At 34.9% G+C, this 22,682-nt stretch overlaps 2 protein-coding genes across 8 annotated transcripts in view; both read left to right on the top strand.

Annotated features, from left to right (window-relative positions):
* clcc1 (chloride channel CLIC-like 1) overlaps nucleotides 1-5,736 on the top strand; it is a 45,054-nt gene extending 39,318 nt beyond the window's left edge. For 5 of the 6 annotated variants that reach the window (XM_051908439.1, XM_051908437.1, XM_051908438.1 and 2 more), the window contains exons 9-12: nucleotides 576-722; nucleotides 825-1,412; nucleotides 4,850-4,903; nucleotides 5,248-5,736. In XM_051908439.1, the coding sequence (XP_051764399.1) occupies nucleotides 576-722; nucleotides 825-1,412; nucleotides 4,850-4,903; nucleotides 5,248-5,325 (867 nt within the window). In that variant the 3' untranslated portion in view covers nucleotides 5,326-5,736. The remainder of the gene's footprint in view (nucleotides 1-575; nucleotides 723-824; nucleotides 1,413-4,849; nucleotides 4,904-5,247) is intronic. The other variant, XM_051908440.1, reaches the window with a different exon arrangement.
* A 621-nt stretch (nucleotides 5,737-6,357) lies between these two features.
* mcoln2 (mucolipin TRP cation channel 2) lies at nucleotides 6,358-21,288 on the top strand. Of its 2 annotated transcripts, XR_007932106.1 has the most exons (15): nucleotides 6,358-6,521; nucleotides 7,379-7,538; nucleotides 8,113-8,286; nucleotides 9,919-10,072; nucleotides 10,156-10,234; nucleotides 10,333-10,429; nucleotides 10,802-10,901; nucleotides 11,018-11,130; nucleotides 11,294-11,443; nucleotides 12,837-12,938; nucleotides 13,110-13,232; nucleotides 14,252-14,458; nucleotides 15,305-15,444; nucleotides 20,486-20,677; nucleotides 21,174-21,288. XR_007932106.1 is itself a non-coding variant. In XM_051908445.1 (14 exons), exons 1-14 carry the CDS (start codon nucleotides 6,472-6,474, stop codon nucleotides 20,520-20,522), a joined length of 1,686 nt encoding a protein of 561 aa, XP_051764405.1. In that variant the 5' UTR covers nucleotides 6,358-6,471; the 3' UTR covers nucleotides 20,523-21,288. The 2 variants fall into 2 exon arrangements, 1 of the variants encoding a protein (XP_051764405.1); XM_051908445.1 differs by having other exon boundaries at nucleotides 20,486-21,288.
* The last annotated feature ends 1,394 nt before the right edge of the window (nucleotides 21,289-22,682 follow it).

The following is a 22,682-nucleotide window of genomic DNA, read 5'->3' as shown; positions in this document are numbered from 1 at the left end:
AAAAACAGATGTTTTACAGATACACTAAATTGCTCAAGTGACCATAAAGACATTTCTAATGTTACAGATGAATTCTATTTCAAATTAATGCTGTTCTTTTGAATTCTTTCTATTCATCAGATAATTCTAAAGTGTATTACCATTCCCACAAAAATATTAAGCAGTACAACTGTTTTCAACATTAATAATAATAATAAATGATTCTTGAGCAGCAAATTAGCATATTCTACTGATTTCTGAAGGATCATGTGACACTAAAGACTGGAGTAATTATGCTGAATATTCAGCTTTGCATCACATGAATTAATTATCTTTATTAAATATATTTAAATACAAAACAGTTTTTACATTGTAATAATGTCACAATATTACTGTTTGTGCTGTTTTGAGCAGACCTTCATCTGCAATAGATCATCAGTAAGCGCTCGTCATACATTTTATTATATCATATTATACTTATTTTTTTTATATTTATTATATTATTTATTTTTGCTGATATCTGATTGTTCCTAATACAGTTATCAGAGCTGAAATAAGAGATGCATAATAAGAATTTTGTGGTGTTTTTATTCCAGGCTATCACAGTCACCATAGCCAGCTTCATCACAGATCCCTTGAAGCAAATTGGGGAGGGCATCAGTGAGTTCCTCAGAGCGCTGCTGAAGGATCTACCAGTTACCCTCCAGATACCTGTGCTGCTTACCATTACAGCAGCCATCTGTGTAAGAGCTGGGAACAGCAAGCTTGTTAAATCTCTTATTTAATATGAGATTAATAATAATAATAATAAAAAATGCGTACTAAGTCATCTTTGCTCTTCTCAGGTGTTTATGTATGGAAGTGCTCAGGCAGCTGTATATCAAGCAGTACGTTTGCCCCGGCTCGGCTGGAGACAGGACCCGCCACCTCCTGCAGTAGGACAGCGCCAAGCTCCTCAATTAAGGGAGCATGAGGATGTCTGGGAGGGGGGAGACGCCCCACAGCCACTACAAATACGCCAGGGCAATGGGAACAGGGTGAATCAAGCAGGAAACAGAGGTGACCAGGTCTTCAGGGCAGGAGATGCTAATGCTCCACAAAATAGACAGGTGGACAGAAGCATGGAACTCCAACAGGAATTTGCAGAAACACCCAGAGGAACCCAGAGGGTCAGAGTAGAGACTGTGCATCCTGCAGGTAACATGTCCAGTGATGATGAGACTGATTTTCAGCTGCGGACACAGGAGGTGGACCCTGGTACAAAGGAAAATGCAGAGCCTGAAGTGAAAGTTGAGGAAAAGGAGAAAAATGCATCTACTGTAGACAAAAAGGAGCAGAAAGACACACAGAGTCCAGATGGAAGTGAGCCTGTAACCAATGTGCCTCCTCCTCAGATAGATGTGAAAACACTTGGAGCTAATCAAGGGAATGAGGCAAGTATCGGTTGATTTTTCAATCCATCATTTAGACGGTTAGTTCACCCTAATAAATACATAAATTAATGAACAAACACACTACCGTTCAAAAATTTGTGGTTGGGCACGATTTTTAGTGTTTTTGAAAGAAGTTTCTTATGCTTGTGCAATAGTTTACTTGTTTGATCATTAATTTACTCATTTATTTAATTATTTACTTCCTTAGTTTTATTATCACAGGAAATTGAGAATCTTTTTCTAACATTTTGTGCTCAAAGATGGAGGTCAGACACTGAGTTGGTGATAAAGAAAAATCATGTTGCATAGAAACATTTCACCCAAAAGGCGAGTCCGTCAATAATATCACACAAGCAATTTACAGACTGCACAAGAGTTATGCCGGGTGAAGGAAACCTTAGTCAATTATTCCCTGAAAGCAAAAGTGAAACAAAAACTGACAGAGCTTTTGGCATCTGACACTGCACGGCACATGACGAGAGATGAATCTACCTCAGTGCTGATAACTGCATATCAATTTAATTTATTGGCTTAATGTTTCTCTTGTGGACCATACATTAATGATAATAATTTGTAATTGTATTGTTATTTGTGTCATTAAAATGTTTTGTTAATGTGCTATGGAAACAAAATGCTGACGAACAACGATGCCATTTTCACCTTGGCTTAAACTACAATTGTATAAGAATGAGTCCTTTATAACAAGCATCTCACAATTCAATTTTGATGTGGGATGTAGTTTTGTAGTCTTTTGTAAACTTTTTAGGGAAAGAAAATGAATTGTAGTTCTTAATATTGATTAGTAATAGTAGCCTGATGATAATAATAATAATTTAATACATTAATGGAAAAACAAGCCAATTAAGGTCTTGATATTATCAAAGGCATCATATCTCTGACTGTCGTCTAATGGCAAAACCCTATTATCAACGTTGAAAACAGTTGTGTTGCTCAGTATTTTTGTGGAAACCATGATACATTTTTTTTTTTCCAGGATTCTTTGATTTAGTAATAAGTTCAAAAGAAAAGCATTTATTTGAAATAGAAATCTTTTGTAACATTATAAATGTAATTAGCAGTGTTGGGGATAACGCATTACAAGTAACTTGAGTTACGTAATCAGATTACTTTTTTCAAGTAACTTGTAAAGTAACGCATTACAACAAAATATCTACTTTTTCAAATAAGTAACACAAGTTAATTTGTTTTTCCATTTATTGACTGACAGATCTCCTGTCCCCATGTTAAGAGAAATCCTAAGTGCAGAGGCGTTGTGTGTAAACATGCATTTACTCATCTCACTTGCACAAAAAAAGATTCAGAATTCCTCAAAATGAATGAAATCAGTGAAATGCAAAATCTGAATACTATGCAAACCTCCAGTAATTAAATATGTTAAATAAAACAACTATTTTCATACATTTAATCTCACTTTATTGACCAATGTGCTTGCTGCTGACCTTCAATGATTCAGTTAAACCATAAGCAAAAATGACTTTAGGATTTTTATGTTTATTGGTGAATTAAGTGTTAAACTTTCTTTCCCTGCATACTATTCTTCTGCAATCAAGAATGGCAGCAGAGCTGAAAGGTTTGTTTGAGCTGTGCCCTCTAATGTACAAGCGTGAATGTGCATTTCCTTCAGCCTTATTATTTCGATTTTGGTGTGAAAGCGCCTTTACCTTTGCCCCAAAATAGAACTTTTTTGTTATAAAAAACAAGCGTAGCCCAGGTGAAAAAAAAAAAAGTAACACAAAAGTAATGTTATGCATTACTTTTCTTAAAAAGTAATTAATTGCGTTACTTAGTTACTCTTTAAAATGCTTTAGGCTACTTTTCAAAGTAACTTTCACCAACACTGGTAATTACTGTCACTTTTGATCAATTTGATGCACACTTGCTAAATAAAAGTATTAATTATGAATTTATTTAAAAAAAAAAAAAATCTTACTGACCCCAAATAGTCTATATTACATGTACTATATGGACAAAAGTATTGGGACAAACCTCTTAATTATTGAATTCAGATGTTTCAGTCAGACTTATTGCTACAGGTGTATAAAATCAAGCACCTAGCCAAACATTTGTGAAAAAAAATTGGTCGTTCTGAAGAGCTCAGTGAATTCAAGCATGGTATTATGATAGGATGCCACCTTTAATAAGTCAGTTTGTGACATTTCATCCCTGTCAGATATTCCATAGTCAACTGTAAGTGGTATTATTGGAATGTGAAAGCATTTAGGAACAAGCAGCAGCTCCGCCATGACACTCAAGACGACAAAGTCACAGAGCGAACCAGTCACTGTGTGCTGAGGTGCTTGGTGCTTAAAGGTCACCATCGCTCTGCTCATTCCATGACTGAAGAGTTCCAAACTTCCACTGGCATTAATATCGGCACAAAAACTGTGTGGCGGGAGCTTTATGGAATGGGTTTCCATGGCTAAGCAGCTAAATGCAAGCCACACAGTCTGATAGGTGAGTCTGGGTTTGGCGAATGCCAGGAGAACGTTACCTGGTGGAGGAGGGATAATGGTACAGTATGTGGCTGTTTTTCAGGGGTTGGGCTAGGCCCCTTACTTCCAGTGAAGGGAAATCTTAAGCATACCAAGACATTTTGCTCTGCTTCCAACTTTGTGGGAACAGTTTGGGGAAGGCTCTTTTCTGTTCCAGCATGACTGTGCCCCAGTGCCTAAAGCAAGGTTCATAAAGACATGGTTGAATGAATTTGGTGTGGAAGAACTTGATTGGCCCGCACAGAGCCCTGAACTCAACCCCACTGAACACCTTTGGGATGAACTGGAATGGAGATTGTCCAACATCAGTGTCTGACCTCACAAATGCTCTACTGGATGAATGAGCAAAAATTTCCACAGAAACACTCCAAAAGCCTTCACAGAAGAGTGGAAGCTATTATAGCTAGAAAGGAGGGGACCAACTCCATCTTAATTTTTGTGTATTTAGAATGAAATGTCATTACAGTACCTGTTGATGTAATTGGTCAGGTGTTCCTTAACCTTTCTCCATATAGTGTGTATATATAATGTTTATTATTATTTATTTATATATATATATATATATATATATATAATATGAAGAGTTCAGATGCAAAAGCCTCTAAGTACCGTCTGAAATATTCTTCTAAAATGAACATTTTTATCAAGCTTGTATGTTTAGGTTCAGTAATTTCACTTTAATGGCAATTAATAGGTCCTTTTCATTGCCATTAAAGTTAAATAACTTAACATAAACATACAAGCTTGATAAAAATGTTCCTTTTTTGGAAGAAAATTTCAGACGGCACTTAGAGGCTTTTGCATCTGAACTCTTCATATATATATATATATATATATATATATAAAATACACACACAAATGTTATAAACATTTCTTACATTTTTATAAAATTATTTTTGTGTTCCTTTAATTCAAACATTGCAGCACTTCATGTGCACTAAAAGGATATGGGCTGCTCGAAATGACCTCAAGCTGCAGGTTACGTTTCGCAAGTTTATCATCGTATGTCTGTCATTACAGCTGAAATTATGATTCTTTGATTATATGATTATGTTCATTTGATTATAATAATTTGTTATATTGAATGGCCTGTGATTGTGTTGTATTTGTGTGTTTCTATGTATGGTCAATAGTGCATGTACAATATTACATTGTGCTTGTATATCCCATCAAACCTGAAGCGATTACATAGGATACACAACGTATCATATACGTAATATGCCATATCTCATTACTAAACACTCATACAGTTCACTATATATGTAATGTTTATATTGTTCATGCATAATTTTGACCAGATATTGTTGGTTTTGTTTGTGCAGGGGGCATCAGCAGATGTTGCAGCTGGAGAGGAAGTTTATTCAAGCTTTAGGAAACCAGTCCAAGAATCAGGGCTATAAAATTCTCATAACTGTTTTTGTATCAACAAAGTTGTTTTTTGTCCTTTTTTTTTCTTAATTTTTTTAATTAAATTTTGGGACAATGGATTTAAACAGTGTAGTTTTTTTTTTTTTTATTATAATAAATATGTCCCTTATTTGTGCCAATTGTATCACTGGATTTGGACATTATACTGACATCTACTGCCCCGAATGTATGAAATGTTCGCTATCTGCTGCTGTTTCACACTAAAACTTTTATTTTGTTTTGTTTTTTTACTGTTGTTCTCCATCTCACACATTCATAATGAACATTCTTGGATGATGAACATTAAATCTCAATGAGTTTTTGCTCGTTGTAGGTGGTTTCAGCTGTTACGATTTCTTTCATCACCTCCAGCAGAGAATGAACACTTTATACTTATTTAATGATGTTGACTCAGGCTCCATTATTATGTAGTGTCAGTAATGTATTGTTATATTGTTTTGTTTGGTTTGGTTTGCTTGTTTTGTTTACATGTACTTTTATGATTATGCTTTTTAAAGTGCCCTGAGCACTGTGAAAGCACTGTATTAAGTAAACATTATTATTATTATTATTATTAAATATGTGAATTGGATGACAGCTGGTCATGCAATCTCAAAATGGTGGCACCCATATGAGGGCGACCCGCTCTGTGTAGAATAAATTTTTTCTCGAAGACTAGTAAGTCTAGAGTCTTCATCGACTGTGATATTTCTCAAAAGTGGTTCGTTTGTTTGTGAAAAAAATAACTTTTTTTTTTTACTGAGTGCACCTTTAAGGTGACCTCAGACATAATGCTCCAGTTCGGAAACATTGGTAAAAAGGACATATTTTTACCTTACCTTGTTCACCTAAAATTTGCCGAAGCGTATGGTCTGTTTGTGTTTTAAATTGAGACTCCGAAGGTTCTCAATCGAAGCTTTGTGACGTTTCACAAGTCAGTGAGCAACTGAAAGAACGTTCTATTTGGTACAATGAGGTCACGCCCATCGGGAAACCTCCTCGCTCCTGATTGGTCGATGGGCGCTGTTGAACCATGTGTTGAACGTGTAACAGCTCTGACGTCAAACGTCGAGGTTATTTAGTAATTTAGTGATCAAGGATCGCTTGTGGTTGGGAAACGCGTTTTGATAACAGGTGGCATGGAAATGTCTGATAGGTACTGCCAAGGCGTCAGGGTTGACATGTCAAGGTAAGTTTGACAAAAGGTTTTATTTAAATCCTTATCTAGAATTATTTTGCATAAAAAAAAAAAAACGCTTTAAATTAAAAAGTCGCTTTGTTTTAATATAGGTCTATTAAAATACATGGCACCGCAGAATTTGAATGTTCTGACTGTGTTTTTGCAAAGAAATAATTTAAAAGTGAACTTTCTTGTGTTTAACTCTTTAAGTCAGTACACTAGGCTATGTCAGTCACTACACTGTCAGTGCTGTTGAGCAGACAAACAGAGCCTTGGACTTAAACCCTTGCTTTGGTAGTGTTTTAAAGGGTAGCTTTTGCAATTATTTATAAAGGCACAGTTAAAATTTAAGAAACGTATATTGAGCAATTCCTCCCCCCCTTTCCGTTTTTGTACATTGGCCCCTTTCATCTTCCTCATCCTAAAGAGAACTCTGTCACATGTGTAATGTGTCACAAAGCTGATTTATCATCTCTTTGTGCTCAATTTTTTTTTTTTTTTTTGTAACATCACAAATCACACTTATCAAACTGTATATGCATGGGGATATGCAATGTTATCCACACATCTGAATAAGAAGTGTATATAATTTAACTTCTGAATATTATTATTATATAATATTTATCATATTTATTGAATGTATCATTATGTAACAGTATACATGTTTGGACACATCTCATTTTTTATTTTTACTATTTTACATTTTAGAATAATATTGAAGTGATTAAAACTACTAAATAACCATGATTAAAAAAATTAACTTGTTAGCTGCTTTTCCTTAACCTACTTATCTATTTCATAAAATTAAAAAATGTTTTCTGCAGAATTTAGCTTCAATCAGATATATATTGTATATTTTAATATAGCGTCTCTACATCCCTGTCCACCGATCCCATGACAGAGGAGATACTGAGAGATGACCTGAGGTTTTACTTCATGAGCCCTTGTGAGAAGTACAGAACACGGCGACAGTTACCATGGAAACTAGCAGTGCAAATTTTAAAAATATTCATGATTACACTCCAGGTATTTATAGGGTAATTACTTGCTTGCTTAAAGCTGAAATGTGTAATTGTGTGGTTTTTTTTTTTTTTAATACTTTTGTATCCCAGCTTGATATGCTGAGACAAATCTAATTCAAATCAAAACACATTTCTGTTTGTTTGCGAATCCCAACCAGGGGTGCGTTTCCCAAAACCAACTATAGTCACAACTTCCATTGTTAACAACAGAGATCAATGAACTTGTGACCATAGTTGGCTTACTATGCTTTTGGGACCCCAGTCTAGCACAGCAACAGTGGCTCAACCAATTGTACCAATTGGGGGCGTGGCTGTCTCTTTGTTCGACTAATGGAGGGCAGGGGGAGTGGTCAGGAACCTGTTCGAAAACAGTCACTATTTTTGCAATTCTATTTGGTGAAGCTAGGGGTGCAGAAATTACACACTTCAGCTTTCAATGCAAACATTCTCTGAACCTTTGAAGGATTTGTCATTATGTGACTAAACATAATAAGTTGTCTTAAAATAATTTCCTAAAAGAAGCCCATAATGTTCCACCAGCCAGAGTGAAAACATCTCCTCCTCTGTTTATTTCAAAGCTCATACTGTTTGGACTGAATAACCAGCTTGTGGTGTCCTACAAGGAGGAGAACCTGATGGCCTTTAAGAATTTGTTTCTTAGGGGCTACAGTGGTGTGGATGAGGATGACTACAGTATTGCTGTCTACACCAAACAGAATGTTTATGATAGTTTATACTATGTCGTAGATCAGGTTTGTATTTGCTTTTCATCCATCTTGCTTTTTTTTCTCCATGTTTGTTTTTTCTTTCCATCATTTTATTCGCATTGTTAAATGCCATTGTGTTTGTTGCGCTGGTCAGTTTTCTTTGTCTTAAAGGGTTTAATAGTTCACCCAAAAATCATTTACTCACCCACAAGTTGGTCTTCTGCTGAACACAAAAGAAGATATTTTGAAGGATGTCGGTAACCAAACAGTTGATGACAGAGTTTTCATTTTTGGGCGAACTATCCCTTTAAGGTGCATTTACGTAATGTTGGAATTGCCGTAATTACCAAATTCTGACTTGTAAAAAGCATTCATGTCTTTGTAAAACTCGTAATTACAACTTGTAAACTCTGAATTTTCTGAGTGCTCTGACTTGTACCATGTGACCGCTGTGCCACAGGGTAGGCCTACAGATTAATTTTGGTGTTGATAGTGTTGCCATAGAAATGCATAATTCCGAGGACGTGAACCAGAGATGGTTATATTATTGGGAGATACGAGGGTCTGGGATTCTATCATTGGAGAAAGCGTAACGGCTTGGACTTGGATCACATGTTCCTTGATAACCAATCACATTACAGCCTTGACGTTATTGAATTTCGTTCAGAGTTGTGCGACAGTCAGTCACTGTTTGTGGATACCATAGAAATGAATGATAAGTGTCGTAAACTGAATCATACCTGTCTTGCAATTTTCCGCGACTTCTCTTATAACAGATCTTATCTCTTATAATAGATCAATCCAAAATGAAAGTTTAAGAGCAAACATGTTGAAGATTAGCGAACAGGCTGTCGATTCATTAGATGATAAGCTATTGCCTCAGAAAAACGATTTATTCAGCGTAGTTAAGCCTCTCCTCCATTGACATCCATTCAAAAAAATGGCATCTTGTCTCCTTCCCTGTTAGCGTTAACAGGCGTTACGCTTTTTATCAGCTAAGGTTGCAGGCTTGCCTTTAAGTGGCTTTGACATGAACCGCTCTGAGTAGAACTTCACGTGTTGTTATGGTAATTGACCCTTCGCTGGGAGTTTGATTGACAGGCAATCTAACCAATCATAACGCTGAATCCGCCATTTTGTCCGACAAAGCAGTCAGGGGAGTTAGTAGATTAACGTCGGTGGACTTGAACTTGAAAAATGGTGTGTACTGACATCTTTTCGCGGTTAAAACAACATTCCTTCTGATGTTCATTCATGTTTATTTGATGCTATGAATGAACTAGTAGGAAGAAATGATCGATTCACAAGCCGCTTGACTGCAGCGATCTGTCACGACACATTAAAGAGCCACAACATGGTATTTATTGATTAAATTTTCTTAAAAAAATTTGAAGACTTTGTTTCATATCAAAAGTAACCTGTCCTGTCTTGTCTGTCGACTCGTTGTCAGTGTCCTCTTTGCTCTGCAATGAATTTTTCACTGCGTGAGAACATGATGTGTGGCGTGAGTGCGGCATGGATTGTCGGATGTAGCAACAGTAACTAAAGGGGGCAGGTCTTTGCGAACGGTCAATTACGACATGGTGTGAGTGCAGTATTATACTGACACCTAGTGGTTTGGATGTAATAATCTAAAGATAAAATTTACTCAATATAACTTTTATCTGTCTTCAACAGTATTCCCAGTTAAGAAACCTGTCTGTAGGACCCGTTAGTTATGCTGAGGAAAATGATACGTTTCTGCCCATGATTATCTGTAAGAAGAGCTACACGAGAGGCAGCGTGGAACCACCTGAGGAATCCTATGATATTGACGCCCAGCTTGAAACAGGTTGCACATTTTACAGAAAAATAAATAAGGTAAGCTATAAATCACATTTTTGCACCTAAACTGTGCATGTTTGTCTTTTCCAGTTTGCTTGGCTCTTGATCCAGAGTCTTCTACAACATGTAGAATGAACAACGCTTCATTTTTTGAGTTGGACTTTTATAGGTTGGTAAACCTAAATTATATAATCAAAACATTTAAACAATACTCTAAATTATCATCACGTTATGTTTCAATGGCTCATGGTTTTGTTTGAAATACAGGCTTGTTGATATTGAGATCACTTTTGCGCTTAAAGGAATCAATTTGCAAACTGTTCGTTCGCATGAGCTGCCTGACTGTTACACATTTTTTGTGAAGGTAAGGTCCATTTTGGGATCATAAAAAGGACCTATTATGCTTTTTTACATTTTCATCTTTCTTTAGTGTCTAATGTTGCTGTTTGACCAATCACAACACACTGTTGCAGCCGGCCAATCAGAGCACATTGCGCTTTTTTAGAAGGAGGGGATTCATAGAGACCGGAACTAAAGAGAGCGTTACAGACTGGGAAAAGAGGTGCTGCAACAATATCAAACATGTGGAAACATGAACATTAAAGGATGAAAACCTATTCTAGTAGACCACAAAAACAAAATCAAGACTTCGTAAAAGGGCGTAATAGGTCATCTTTAAAAAATATTATCCATTTTAGATTGTATTACTGAATAAATCCATTTGGATTCTTTGCAGATTGTCTTTGATAACAGTTGCCATAGTGGGAAGGTGAAATTGACTCTCGATTTTGATGATGTTAGTAGTGTTTGCAAAAACTGGAAGATTTCAGGAACTGGTATGTGAAAAATCATCAACTACATTGAATGCTTATGGTCAATGATTAATTGTAACAAGTCTTTAAGGTTATGACAGGTATGTGGACTTCAGATGGTTTGCTATTGTCTTTTGCAGCTCAGAAGAACACACACTACCTCCTGATCTTTGATGGCTTTGTTATTGTAGTCTGTCTGATCTCTGCAGTGCTCTGCACACGTTCCATTATACTTGCTGTGAAGTTACTTCAGGTAAACCTGCCTGTAAATCTGTATATTACTGAATACCGATACATCAACATTTTTATAGTTATTTTTGATGTTCTGTCATAGTGACTCAAAGTGAACTCATGCCATTCTGATATTTTTGTGCCCCGTCAGTGTTTCCTTCATGTGTCACTTCCTCTTTCTGCAGCGGTTTTCTAGCTTCTGTCTTGAGAATTATAATCATAAAGTGTGTGAAGATGACCAGAGGGAGTTCTTAAACGGCTGGTACATCTTGGTTATCATCAGTGATGTTTTGGCCATCATTGGATCCATACTAAAAATGGAAATACAGGCTAAGGTGCTTTTTGTTTTAAGAAAACTTTTTTTATTTTATTTTTTTCTGATGCATTAGATCACCACATAATCTGAAATGTTGCAGAAAATTGGTGTCCCTCAAAAAGTTCCTCAGTTCCTTAAAAAAATGCTGATTGTAACAGATATTATTAGTTTGTCTTTGGTTGCATTTACCCTCCAAGAAACTTTTTTTTTTTTTTCTGTAATTCTCATTATAATGAGGGTTGTCATTACTTGTAATACAGTACTTAATTTTATTTAAATCAAAATACTATATTAAAGGCTTATATTAAACACTTTATACATTTAAATTATTTATTTATTTTAAATATTTTTTTTGTAAAGCCATTTAAATTTGGAGGGGAAATTGTTTTTGGGGTGAAATATTAGTATTTTCAATTTATTTATTTACATTTTTGGCCATTTATATTTTCATTCGTTCATTTTAAATGGTGTATTTATTTAGATTGTTTTGGAAAGGTAATTTAAATTTGGAAGGAAAATGTGCTTAATTTTCATGAAAATAATTTGATTTGAGTTTTGTTAGCTGGAAAAAAAAAACCCTTTGCAAACATTTTAAAATGTTATGTTTTATATTAGTTTTATTTTATTTATTTAAAATGATTTTTGAAAAGTACATTTGGAGGGGAAATGTGCTTAATTTTCATAAAAATCGTTTGATTTTGGGTGTGAAATATTAGTATATTTATTATTGTAATTATTTCTTTTGGAAAAAACTTTTGGAGAGGAGATGCTTATTTGTCATGAAAATAATTAGATTTTTTGGGCTAAAATATTAGTATTTTCATTTATTTATTTTTGTTTATTTATTTTAAACTGGCCTATTTAAAATGATTTTTTGCAAAGTACATTTTGAGAGGAAATGTGCTTAATTTTCATAATAATCATTTGATTTTTGGGTGTGAAATATTAGTATTTTTATTTATTTATTTATTTTATTTGTTTGTTTAATTTAAACTATTTAAAATTATTTTTTGCAAAGCACATTTGGATGGGAAATGTTTAATTTTCATAATAATCATTTGATTTTGGGTGTGAAATATTTTTATTTTGTTGGTTTTATTTATTTTAAATTATTTATAATGTAAGGTAATTTAAATTTGGGGGGAGGGGTGGATTATTTTCATAATCAAAGTAATTTGATTTGTGTTTCTTAGTTAGTTGGAAAAATACACAAATTAATTTTGCAGTTCTGAGTTCTTGAGAGACACACACTTAGTAGTCTATGGACTTTGTGTCTGTGCTGTAGGGTGATGTAAGGCAGGGCAATTAAACTATTTTTATGTAATGTTTACTTTGTACTTGCATGGAAGAGCAAGTTTTGTGCTAATGTTTACAATGCTAATAAAGTCATCCACTTTCATTTTCCCTTCCAGAGTTTGACCAACTATGATGTCTGCAGCATCTTCCTGGGAACATCTACTCTAATGGTCTGGGTGGGCGTCATAAGGTATCTGGGATACTTCGAAAAATACAATGTAAGTCAAACTGCAAAAAATCACATTAAGAGCTCCAACGTAAATGTAATAGCAAGGTTGCCAAGGGTAAGTGCATGTGTTTTATTGATCACAAGTTATATAACAGTGCTGATTGCTTAAGACCAATAATTTATTAAGGCCCTATTTTTTTTTTTTTACATTACAACACAGGTGCTTATCCTCACTATGCGAGCAGCCTTACCAAAGGTCTTGCGCTTCTGCTGCTGTGCAGGAATGATATATCTAGGCTACACCTTCTGTGGATGGATTGTTCTAGGACCATACCATGAGAAGGTAGCAACGAAAAGTCAATAAATTAATAAATTAAATAAATAGATTAAAATACTCATCCTGTAATTGTTTGTATACTGGTGAAATATGGATGTACTGTGCAATGATTTGAGATTTGTAGTCTTACTTATGAACAGTAGATGGCAGTACATATTGGCTTAGATGTTTAAAGAGCCATTTATTTAATAAATAATATATAAATGTATTAAATATTAAATATATAATACTAAATATTATATATTTAATAAATAAATTAATATAATAGAAGTGATGAACAGTTTATATATTCCTTATGTTCCTTTTATTTATATATATATATATATATATATATATAATTAACATTTTAATTAATGAATAATTCAATTAAATCGTTTCCTTGATTTGAGATTTGTGGTCTTTCTTGTGAACAGTAGATGGCAGTAAATGTTATTATTTATATAGAGCCATCTTTTTTATTAATTATAATATAATATAATAGATAAAAACAGTTTAAATTATGTGTGTAATTTATATATTATGTATATTTTTTTTATAAAATAATATAAATTGTTTAAAATTATAAAATTGTTAATTAATAAAATGTGATTTGAAATGTGTAGTCTTATGATCAGTATATGGCAGTATATGCCAACTTATATAATATAATATAATATAATATAATATAATATAATATAATAGTAGTTATAAACAGTTACAATTAAAATATTTTTAATATTTAAAATTCATTATTTTTAATATATAATAAATTATAATATATAATATAATAAATAAAGTTGTGTGTGTGTGTGTGTATGTATGTGTGTGTGTGTATATATATATATATATATATATATATATATATATATATATATATATATATATATATATATATATATAAAAATCTATAACATATTTTTAATGAATAAATTAATTGATGTATTTTTTTTTCTACTGCCACCCGTCAGTATTTCGCACTGATCTCATGCACACTTCCTCCAAATGTCTTCTCCCTTGCATCTCCCATCTCTTCATATGTGGGTCAGTTTGAAGGTCTGAGTCGTGTGGCAGAGTGTCTCTTCTCCCTAGTCAACGGGGACGACATGTTCCCTACGTTTGCGGACTTTGAGCAAAAGAACACAATGGTCTGGCTGTTCAGCCGAGCCTATCTCTACTCGTTCATCTCCCTCTTCATCTACATGGTGCTCAGTCTCTTCATCGCCCTTATCACGGACGCTTACGAGACCATCAAGGTACCATCAACTTCATGAAAGGTTTTGATAGATACTGTGTGACTAGTTTCTGAGATTTTGCATGGCTTAGTCTTTAGCTCACATGCTCCAACACATTGTAAATTTTTGAATCAAGCTTGCAACATTTCCTAATCTTGTTCCCCGCTCTTCATCCTATTATTTCCTAGCCCCTTTCCACCATACAAATTTATTAAAAAATATCTCAAAGAGACCAATAATGATGATTATACCAAATAAATTGAACATGCGTACCAATTCGCATACATATTCACAATGAAACTTCCAAAAGGAAAAAGTGAACTTTAAATACAACTACAACAATAAACTGTCATCATTTAGTCAGAAGAAAAAGAAAAAACAGATCTTAGACAAAACGTCCTAGCTTCTCCATATAAGGACAGAAAATTTGTTTTCTTTAGGCTTTTTTTAATGTTTGGTTTTGTTTGTTTTTGTTTTGTTTGGTTTTGTGTTGCTTTGCTTTTTGTTTTGCGTTGCTTTTGTTTTATTTTGTTTTGTTTTTTTGTGCTTTGCTTTTTGTTTTGCTTTGCTTTTGTTTTGCTTTTATACCACCTAGTTTAGTGTTTCACCAAAAAATAAAAATAAATAAATAAAGAGTCAGAACAACATCAGAGTGAGTAAATAGTGGCATTTACATTTCTTGATAAACTTTCCTTAAATTGAGGGAAAAAAAAAAAAAAAAAAAAAAAAAAAAATATATATATATATATATGATTATTTACACATTTCTCCATACTGCATTACACACAGTAAAATTCAAAATTCAACAAACAAAGCCATGCTATACTTGTGTGTAGTGCTTCATATCAGCTTCTCCATTTTGCCTAGGGTTACCAAACGACAGGCTTCCCCATGACAGAGCTCCAGAGGTTTCTGATGGAGCAGAAGGAAGGCTTCCCCCTCCAGGGGCAGGAGTGTGGTGAAGTCGAGAACGTCCACCCTTCTGTTATGCTGTGTTGCTGCAAAAGGTACAGTATATAATCCCAGACATCAGCTGCAGGGCAGCAGTGTTTCCTCCAGAGCTGAGGTCAGCCCACTATGGCATGAGAAATGGAATTAGTGGTGGGAGAGAAAGACGGACACACCCAGCAAACTGCTGATTACAGAGAAATGTTCTCTGTAGAAAAAAAAAAAAAAATCGAGACAGCTTCCCCTTGCTTTGCAGAAATGATAAACAAATGAGAGTTTAGATTCTCTCCATAATGCCCATTATTGTTCTGCGCTTCTTTTCCTCTGGTGAATTTTGCCAGAGCTTTTTGTCCTGTAAGTCTCTAGCTGTTTTGGGTTGCAATGCGAGAAAACGTGAAACTGAACTCCACACGGAGCACTCATTGTTTGCTTGAGTGTCAGATGCAAGGGGAAGCCCGGCTATAATTTGATGCTAGTCTAAGTATCAGATTAAAAGCCACTTTAGTTGCAGTGAGTGGATTTTAACATGGACATTACAGTACACTAGGATTGAATTGAGTTTTGTATGATCTCTTCAGATTAAATCAACTTGTGTTCCTGCTCTACAAATGGACTGGAATTATATTTCCATATCTTTTTATTTCGGAAAAAGGGAAACTTGTTACTTGTTATTCTCAGTTGGCTGTGTGTGTGTGTGTGTATATATATATATATATATATATATATATATATATATATATATATATATATATATAGATTATATAAATATAATGTATATGTATGTATAATATATATATATATATATATATATATTTAAAACGGTTAGTTCCTGTCCTTGATTCTGATTGGTCAATAGACCCTTTTCACATTTCCGGGTTTCTCAGAAGCGGAAGTCGTCATAGTTGGGTAATATTCTATAGCGGTGAATGAGAGTCCCTCTGAAATCAAAATTTAAGTTTTTTAGCTTTTAGTATGAATATGTTAGCCTTAAGGTTATGCATAAGTTGGTGTGTTCTAAAACAATGACAAAATTCACATTTAGGAGATATAAGCATTCAAAACTTACAGTCTCTCACTTCCGCTAAAATGGATCACGGATTTTCATGACATCACATCGCACTTCAGTTTCTCATCAAATCTTCTGTCCAATCAAATGCTCTCTAGAAACTGAAGTCCCGCCCCCTCCTACACTCTTACAGACGCTGAAGCCTCAGCTGAAATCGGTCATTTGCTCACACATTTACTAGTTTCTACATGGTGAATGGCACATAGTGCACTATATAGAGAATAGGGATCGATTCAGACAATGTAAATATGCTTTCCTTTGATGAAGTCCGTTTTCACGTTTGTGTCACATGAACCGCCGCAACGCGAGCAGGCTGCTCTGACCCAGAGACACGAGAGCACAGAGCGGATCATATCCACGAGTCGGCACAGACCACAAAAGGTATCGGACCTATTTGAATTCTGCACCGAATGCTTTTATAAGCGATATAAAGGTCATTATGAGGAGAAACGGTTAGAGATTTGAAGGAAACAGAGGTTTTACAGAGTCTAATGGCTCTGGCAAGCTGTAACATAAACGAAACGCTATTGGCTATTTAAAAAAAAGGGGCGGGGCTGTTCAAATGATTGTCTTTCTGTTTCAGTTGAAATTACATCAACACATTGAATAATGCTGCGCATACCAACACTCTTCAGTGGGCCTTTAAGTATATTTTTTGTGTTTCCATTTGCTCAAATAGCAATAGAAAAACTGTTTTCACAACTTTCATAAATAGGAAAAAAATAGAGAGCGATTGATAACGGCAGTCAGAAGAGAGAAGATGTCATTTTTACTGTCACTCCCATAGCTGCTGTATTAGAAACACCCTCACAGCAGCATTAACTAGGTTTTTGTAATTTGATGCAAAGGTAATATAATACTAAGTATATTATTATAAATGTATACATATATTTTTAAAAAATGAAAATATAAAAGCTTTGCAGGATTTACGATATTGATGACCGTTAAAACGCGTCATCAAAGTCCGTGAAAAGGGTCAAAGCTGTGTTTTATTCATGATAAAACACGGCTATGACTGCTTCACCCACCGGTTCCTTAGCAACCACTCTTAGCAACACCCTTAGCAACCACTCTTACCAACGTAAACTGTGTGTTCTCAATTGATATTGTTCATTGAAGCTTACTGTATTATGTAGAAGAGTATTGTGAGAAAAAGATCGATTGAGCGAATTTATTACCTGCATTCAGATTTAGCATTTTCCTTCAGGTCAGTCCTATGTTCATAATAAAAAATCTGTTTAAATGTCCGATGTATTATCCTGTCCTTTTAACAGTTAAGGGGTTTTCCCATAACTGACAGCGCTAGTCAAAGCATTTGTCAGTTGCGTCTTCTTCCGTGTTCGCAACAATTCAGTCATTTCAATATAAAAGTCTTCGCTACTGACTGACACTCATAAAGACAGTCTTTGCCGCCATCTAATGGCGTAATAATGTAACTTCTGTTGCTGTTCACAGCCAGGGACTATTTTTTTTGCGGAAGGAAGGTTTTAGTGAAAGTTTACTTCATGAAAGTTGCATTGATACATATTTCTAGCTTTAATATTTGTATTGTGTGGTAACCGTTTTATAAAAGCAATAAGGTACGAGAGGCTGTGCTGTATCGTGAATAAGTCACGGCTGAAGGGCGTTGTTAGGCACGACGCGAAGCGGAGTACACAGCACAGCCTCTCCTACCTTATTGCTTATATATATATATATAATACAGTGGGTACGGAAAGTATTCAGACCCCCTTAAATTTTTTACTCTTTGTTATATTGCAGCCATTTGCTAAAATCATTTAAGTTTTTTCCTCATTAATGTACACACAGCATCCCATATTGACAGAAAAACACAGAATTGTTGACATTTTTGCAGATTTATTAAAAAAGAAAAACTGAAATATCACATGGTCCTAAGTATTCAGACCCTTTGCTCAGTATTTAGTAGAAGCACCCTTTTGATCTAATACAGCCATGAGTCTTTTTGGGAAAGATGCAACAAGTTTTTCACACCTGGATTTGGGGATCCTCTGCCATTCCTCCTTGCAGATCCTCTCCAGTTCTGTCAGGTTGGATGGTAAACGTTGGTGGACAGCCATTTTTAGGTCTCTCCAGAGATGCTCAATTGGGTTTAAGTCAGGGCTCTGGCTGGGCCATTCAAGAACAGTCACGGAGTTGTTGTGAAGCCACTCCTTCGTTATTTTAGCTGTGTGCTTAGGGTCATTGTCTTGTTGGAAGGTAAACCTTTGGCCCAGTCTGAGGTCCTGAGCACTCTGGAGAAGGTTTTCGTCCAGGATATCCCTGTACTTGGCCGCATTCATCTTTCCCTCGATTGCAACGTCCTGTCCCTGCAGCTGAAAAACACCCCCACAGCATGATGCTGCCACCACCATGCTTCACTGTTGGGACTGTATTGGACAGGTGATGAGCAGTGCCTGGTTTGCTCCACACATACCGCTTAGAATTAAGGCCAAAAAGTTCTATCTTGGTCTCATCAGACCAGAGAATCTTATTTCTCACCATCTTTAGCAAACTCCATGCGGGCTTTCATGTGTCTTGCACTGAGGAGAGGCTTCCGTCGGGCCACTCTGCCATAAAGCCCCGAATGGTGGAGGGCTGCAGTGATGGTTGACTTTCTACAACTTTCTCCCATCTCCCAACTGTATCTCTGGAGCTCAGCCACAGTGATCTTTGTTTTCTTCTTTACCTCTCTCACCAAGGCTCTTCTCCCCCGATAGCTCAGTTTGGCCGGACGGCCAGCTCTAGGAAAGGTTCTGGTCGTCCCAAACATCTTCCATTTAAAGATTCTGGAGGCCACTGTGCTCTTAGGAACCTTAAGTGCAGCAGAAATTTTTTTGTAACCTTGGCCAGATCTGTGCCTTGCCACAATTCTGTCTCTGAGCTCTTCAGGCAGTTCCTTTGACCTCATGATTCTCATTTGCTCTGACATGCACTGTGAGCTGTAAGGTCTTATATAGACAGGTGTGTGGCTTTCCTAATCAAGTCCAATCAGTATAATCAAACACAGCTGGACTCAAATGAAGGTGTAGAACCATCTCAAGGATGATCAGAAGAAATGGACAGCACCTGAGTTAAATATATGAGTGTCACAGCAAAGGGTCTGAATACTTAGGACCATGTGATATTTCAGTTTTTCTTTTTTAATAAATCTGCAAAAATGTCAACAATTCTGTGTTTTTCTGTCAATATGGGGTGCTGTGTGTACATTAATGAGGGAAAAAAATGAACTCAAATGATTTTAGCAAATGGCTGCAATATAACAAAGAGTGAAAAATTTAAGGGGGTCTGAATTCTTTCCGTACCCACTGTGTATATATATATATATAATATACATACACACACACACACACTCACCAAGGCTGCGTTTATATGATTGATCAAAAATACAGTAAAATATGTAAATATGTTTTAAAATGTAATTTATTCCTGTGATGGTAAAGCTGAATTTTCAGCATCATTACTCCAGTCTTCAGTGTCACATGATCCTTCAGAAATCATTCTGATATGCTGATTTGGTGCTCATGAAACATTTCTTATCATTATCAATGTTTAAAACGGTTGTGCTGCTTAACATTTTTGCAGAAACCATGATACATATTTTTCAGGATTCTTTGATGAATAGAAAGTAAAAAAAAAAACAGCATTTATTTGAAATGGAAATCTTTTGTACTGTCACTTTTGATCAATTTAATGTGTTTTTGCTGAATAAAAGTATTAACAAACCAACTTTTTGAAGTCCTACAGGGACTTTACCTAAAGAATTTACCTAATATGACATGAAACTAATGTGCAAATTTCGCTTTAAGTTTCTTTAGGAATCTTTACTTTCACTTCCTTTGAAAACTGCAACCAAACACATTTATATAAAGGTTGAGGGCTGTGCAGCCAAAATCTGCACTGAAAAACCACTAAAAACTATACTTTAAGTTGGTTCAAAGACAACAATAACTGTTTCAAAGACTGTTCATGAACACCTACCTGTAAATATATGGAATGGCAACTCACATTATGCTTAATTTGTACTCTTTTTGCAGGGTTCCCAAAGACGACACCATCGTTCTCATTACCTGATCACTGCGAATGATTCAGCGTTGAATCTACTGAAAACTGCAATGGATTTGCCACTTAATCAGGGAAAGATTGTGTGAACATGTTTACCACTCCATGTACATGGTTCATGTACTACACAGGAAGCAAGAGCTTAGTGCCAATTTCATTAGAAACCGGTAAGACTTGCATTAGCAAACGGCTAAATTCTGAATCATATCTGCCAAAGTGCATTACAATGCAATTAAGAGCAAAAAAGAGGGTCAAATGGCAAGCACAAAAGATGTTTGATGCATCTTGATGCTCCATCTGTAAAATTATCCCCATTAAATGTTGTAAACTAGAGGAAATATCTTTTATGATATTATTTATGTGTCGTCTGGATTGTCTGCCCATGTTTTACATTAGAGAATCACTTCAAATTACACATTTGTGTTGGTTTTTATATCAGTGCTTTGGCATGTTTCCTCAAAGGCATTTAGAACATTTGCAACCACATAGTTTGAAGATAAAGTCTCTCAATATTGTGCTTCAGATATGTGAAGTGCGTAAGGAGTGATGTGTATGTGCAAGACTGGAGTTCTAAGAATGCACTGAGGTTTTGTCTTTGTGGAAATGCTTTTATTTTATGATGCGAATCACATCTCATTATGACTATCATCCACCAATTAACAGGGAAGGCAGACAAGTTCCTACGTGAGTTGCCTAGTAGGCAGTTGCTCACTGGGAAAGGACCTGGGGTGAGGGAATGAAAGATAATAAAAGAACATTTTGTATTTGCAAACTAAAAGAGGCCCTTTATGTGTGTGTGTGTGTGTGTGTGTTTTTCTTGTTTGGGTTTCATTGTTGGCTTAGATATTACATCATGCTAAAATGCCACCTAGAAACATGGTGACATGTTTTTGGGCTGTTAAAAGAGAGAGTTTTGCACAAGGTGCTTTTTGACCTCAAAAACCAATTAAATCAGAAGTGCTTGGTTTCTAGGATGATGGCTTCACTTCTTCTTTTTATAAGAAATGAAACTCAATTCCAAACCAGATATGAAATCTGTAATTTACCTGGTACTTTGATAAATGTTCATATGCACAATACTTTAGAAAAGGCATCTTTTCTTGTTTAAATATTAAATGATCATGTCCAAGATATTGAGTAACAGAGTAAATGGTAACACTTCATTTTACAGTGTTACACGTTACATAGTAATAACAGTAAATTATACTTAATTACAAGCAACTAATCCTAAACCAAACCCTAACCCTATAGTAATCAGTGTTTGGGGTAACGCATTAGAAGTTATGTAATCAGATTAATTTTTTTAAAGTAACTAGTAAAGTAAAACATTACTTTTAAATTTACAACAAAATATCTGAGTTACTTTTTCAAACCCAAGTTACTTTGTTTTCCTATTTGACTCACAGCCCAGCCCAGGTGAGAAAAAGTGATGTACCACTACATTCCATAAAATGTAATTAAGTAATGCAATTAGTTACCTTTTCTACAGAGTAACACAATATTGTAACGCATTACTTTTGAGTAAGTACATGTTGTCATGTTGTTAATTAATATTACTCAGTACTTAAATTTATAATTACACTGTAATAAGGGCACCCTAAAATAGTGTACCTGAGTAAATTGTCTTTATCAATGTTGGGGGTTTTTTTTGTTGTTGTTTTTTTTTTTTCAAAAAACCAATCAGAAGGTCTTGGTATCAAGGATGATGGCTTCACTTCTTCTTTCTATAAGAAATGAAACTCAATCCCAAACCAGACACAAAATTTACCTGGTAGCCCATTCTGGTTTATTTTATTGTTCTTTTTATTTATATTTTTATTTATTTTGGTAGAACATGAAAATTGCAATGAAGCATAAAGGTGCAACATTCTGAACAATGGCACCAAAAAAAAAAAAAAAAAAATTGAGTAGCTGACTATAAATAATCAATAGATAGTATATTAAAAATGTTCATATACATTATAAAAGGTATATTTTCTTGTTATCTCCATTGTCATTGTGTTAAAATATTAAATTCAACAATCAACATACTGAGTATCAAAATAAATGAAGTCTTTATCAGTGTCAATGAAAGACATTTTCTCAATTTGCATATGTTAAGTGTTGTAGACACTCCTTTACCTCACACATCTGAGTAAAATTGCGTAACGTTACGCAATTATGCAATAGAGG

This window comes from Ctenopharyngodon idella, chromosome 10 (assembly GCF_019924925.1).
Source record: "Ctenopharyngodon idella isolate HZGC_01 chromosome 10, HZGC01, whole genome shotgun sequence".
In the NCBI taxonomy this organism is placed as follows: Eukaryota; Metazoa; Chordata; class Actinopteri; order Cypriniformes; family Xenocyprididae; genus Ctenopharyngodon; species Ctenopharyngodon idella.
Note: the sequence above shows the minus strand (reverse complement) of the source record. Positions and strands in the feature narration are given on the sequence as shown.

Bases quoted from the DNA above. Each gene is read 5' to 3' on its own strand.
- mcoln2 (XM_051908445.1), top strand. From the start codon at position 6,472: ATGGAAATGTCTGATAGGTACTGCCAAGGCGTCAGGGTTGACATGTCA. The intron at 6,522-7,378 runs GTAAGTTTGACA...ATTTTAATATAG, and splicing joins GTCAGGGTTGACATGTCAAG to CGTCTCTACATCCCTGTCCA. The intron at 13,233-14,251 runs GTAGCAACGAAA...TATGTGGGTCAG, and splicing joins TAGGACCATACCATGAGAAG to TTTGAAGGTCTGAGTCGTGT.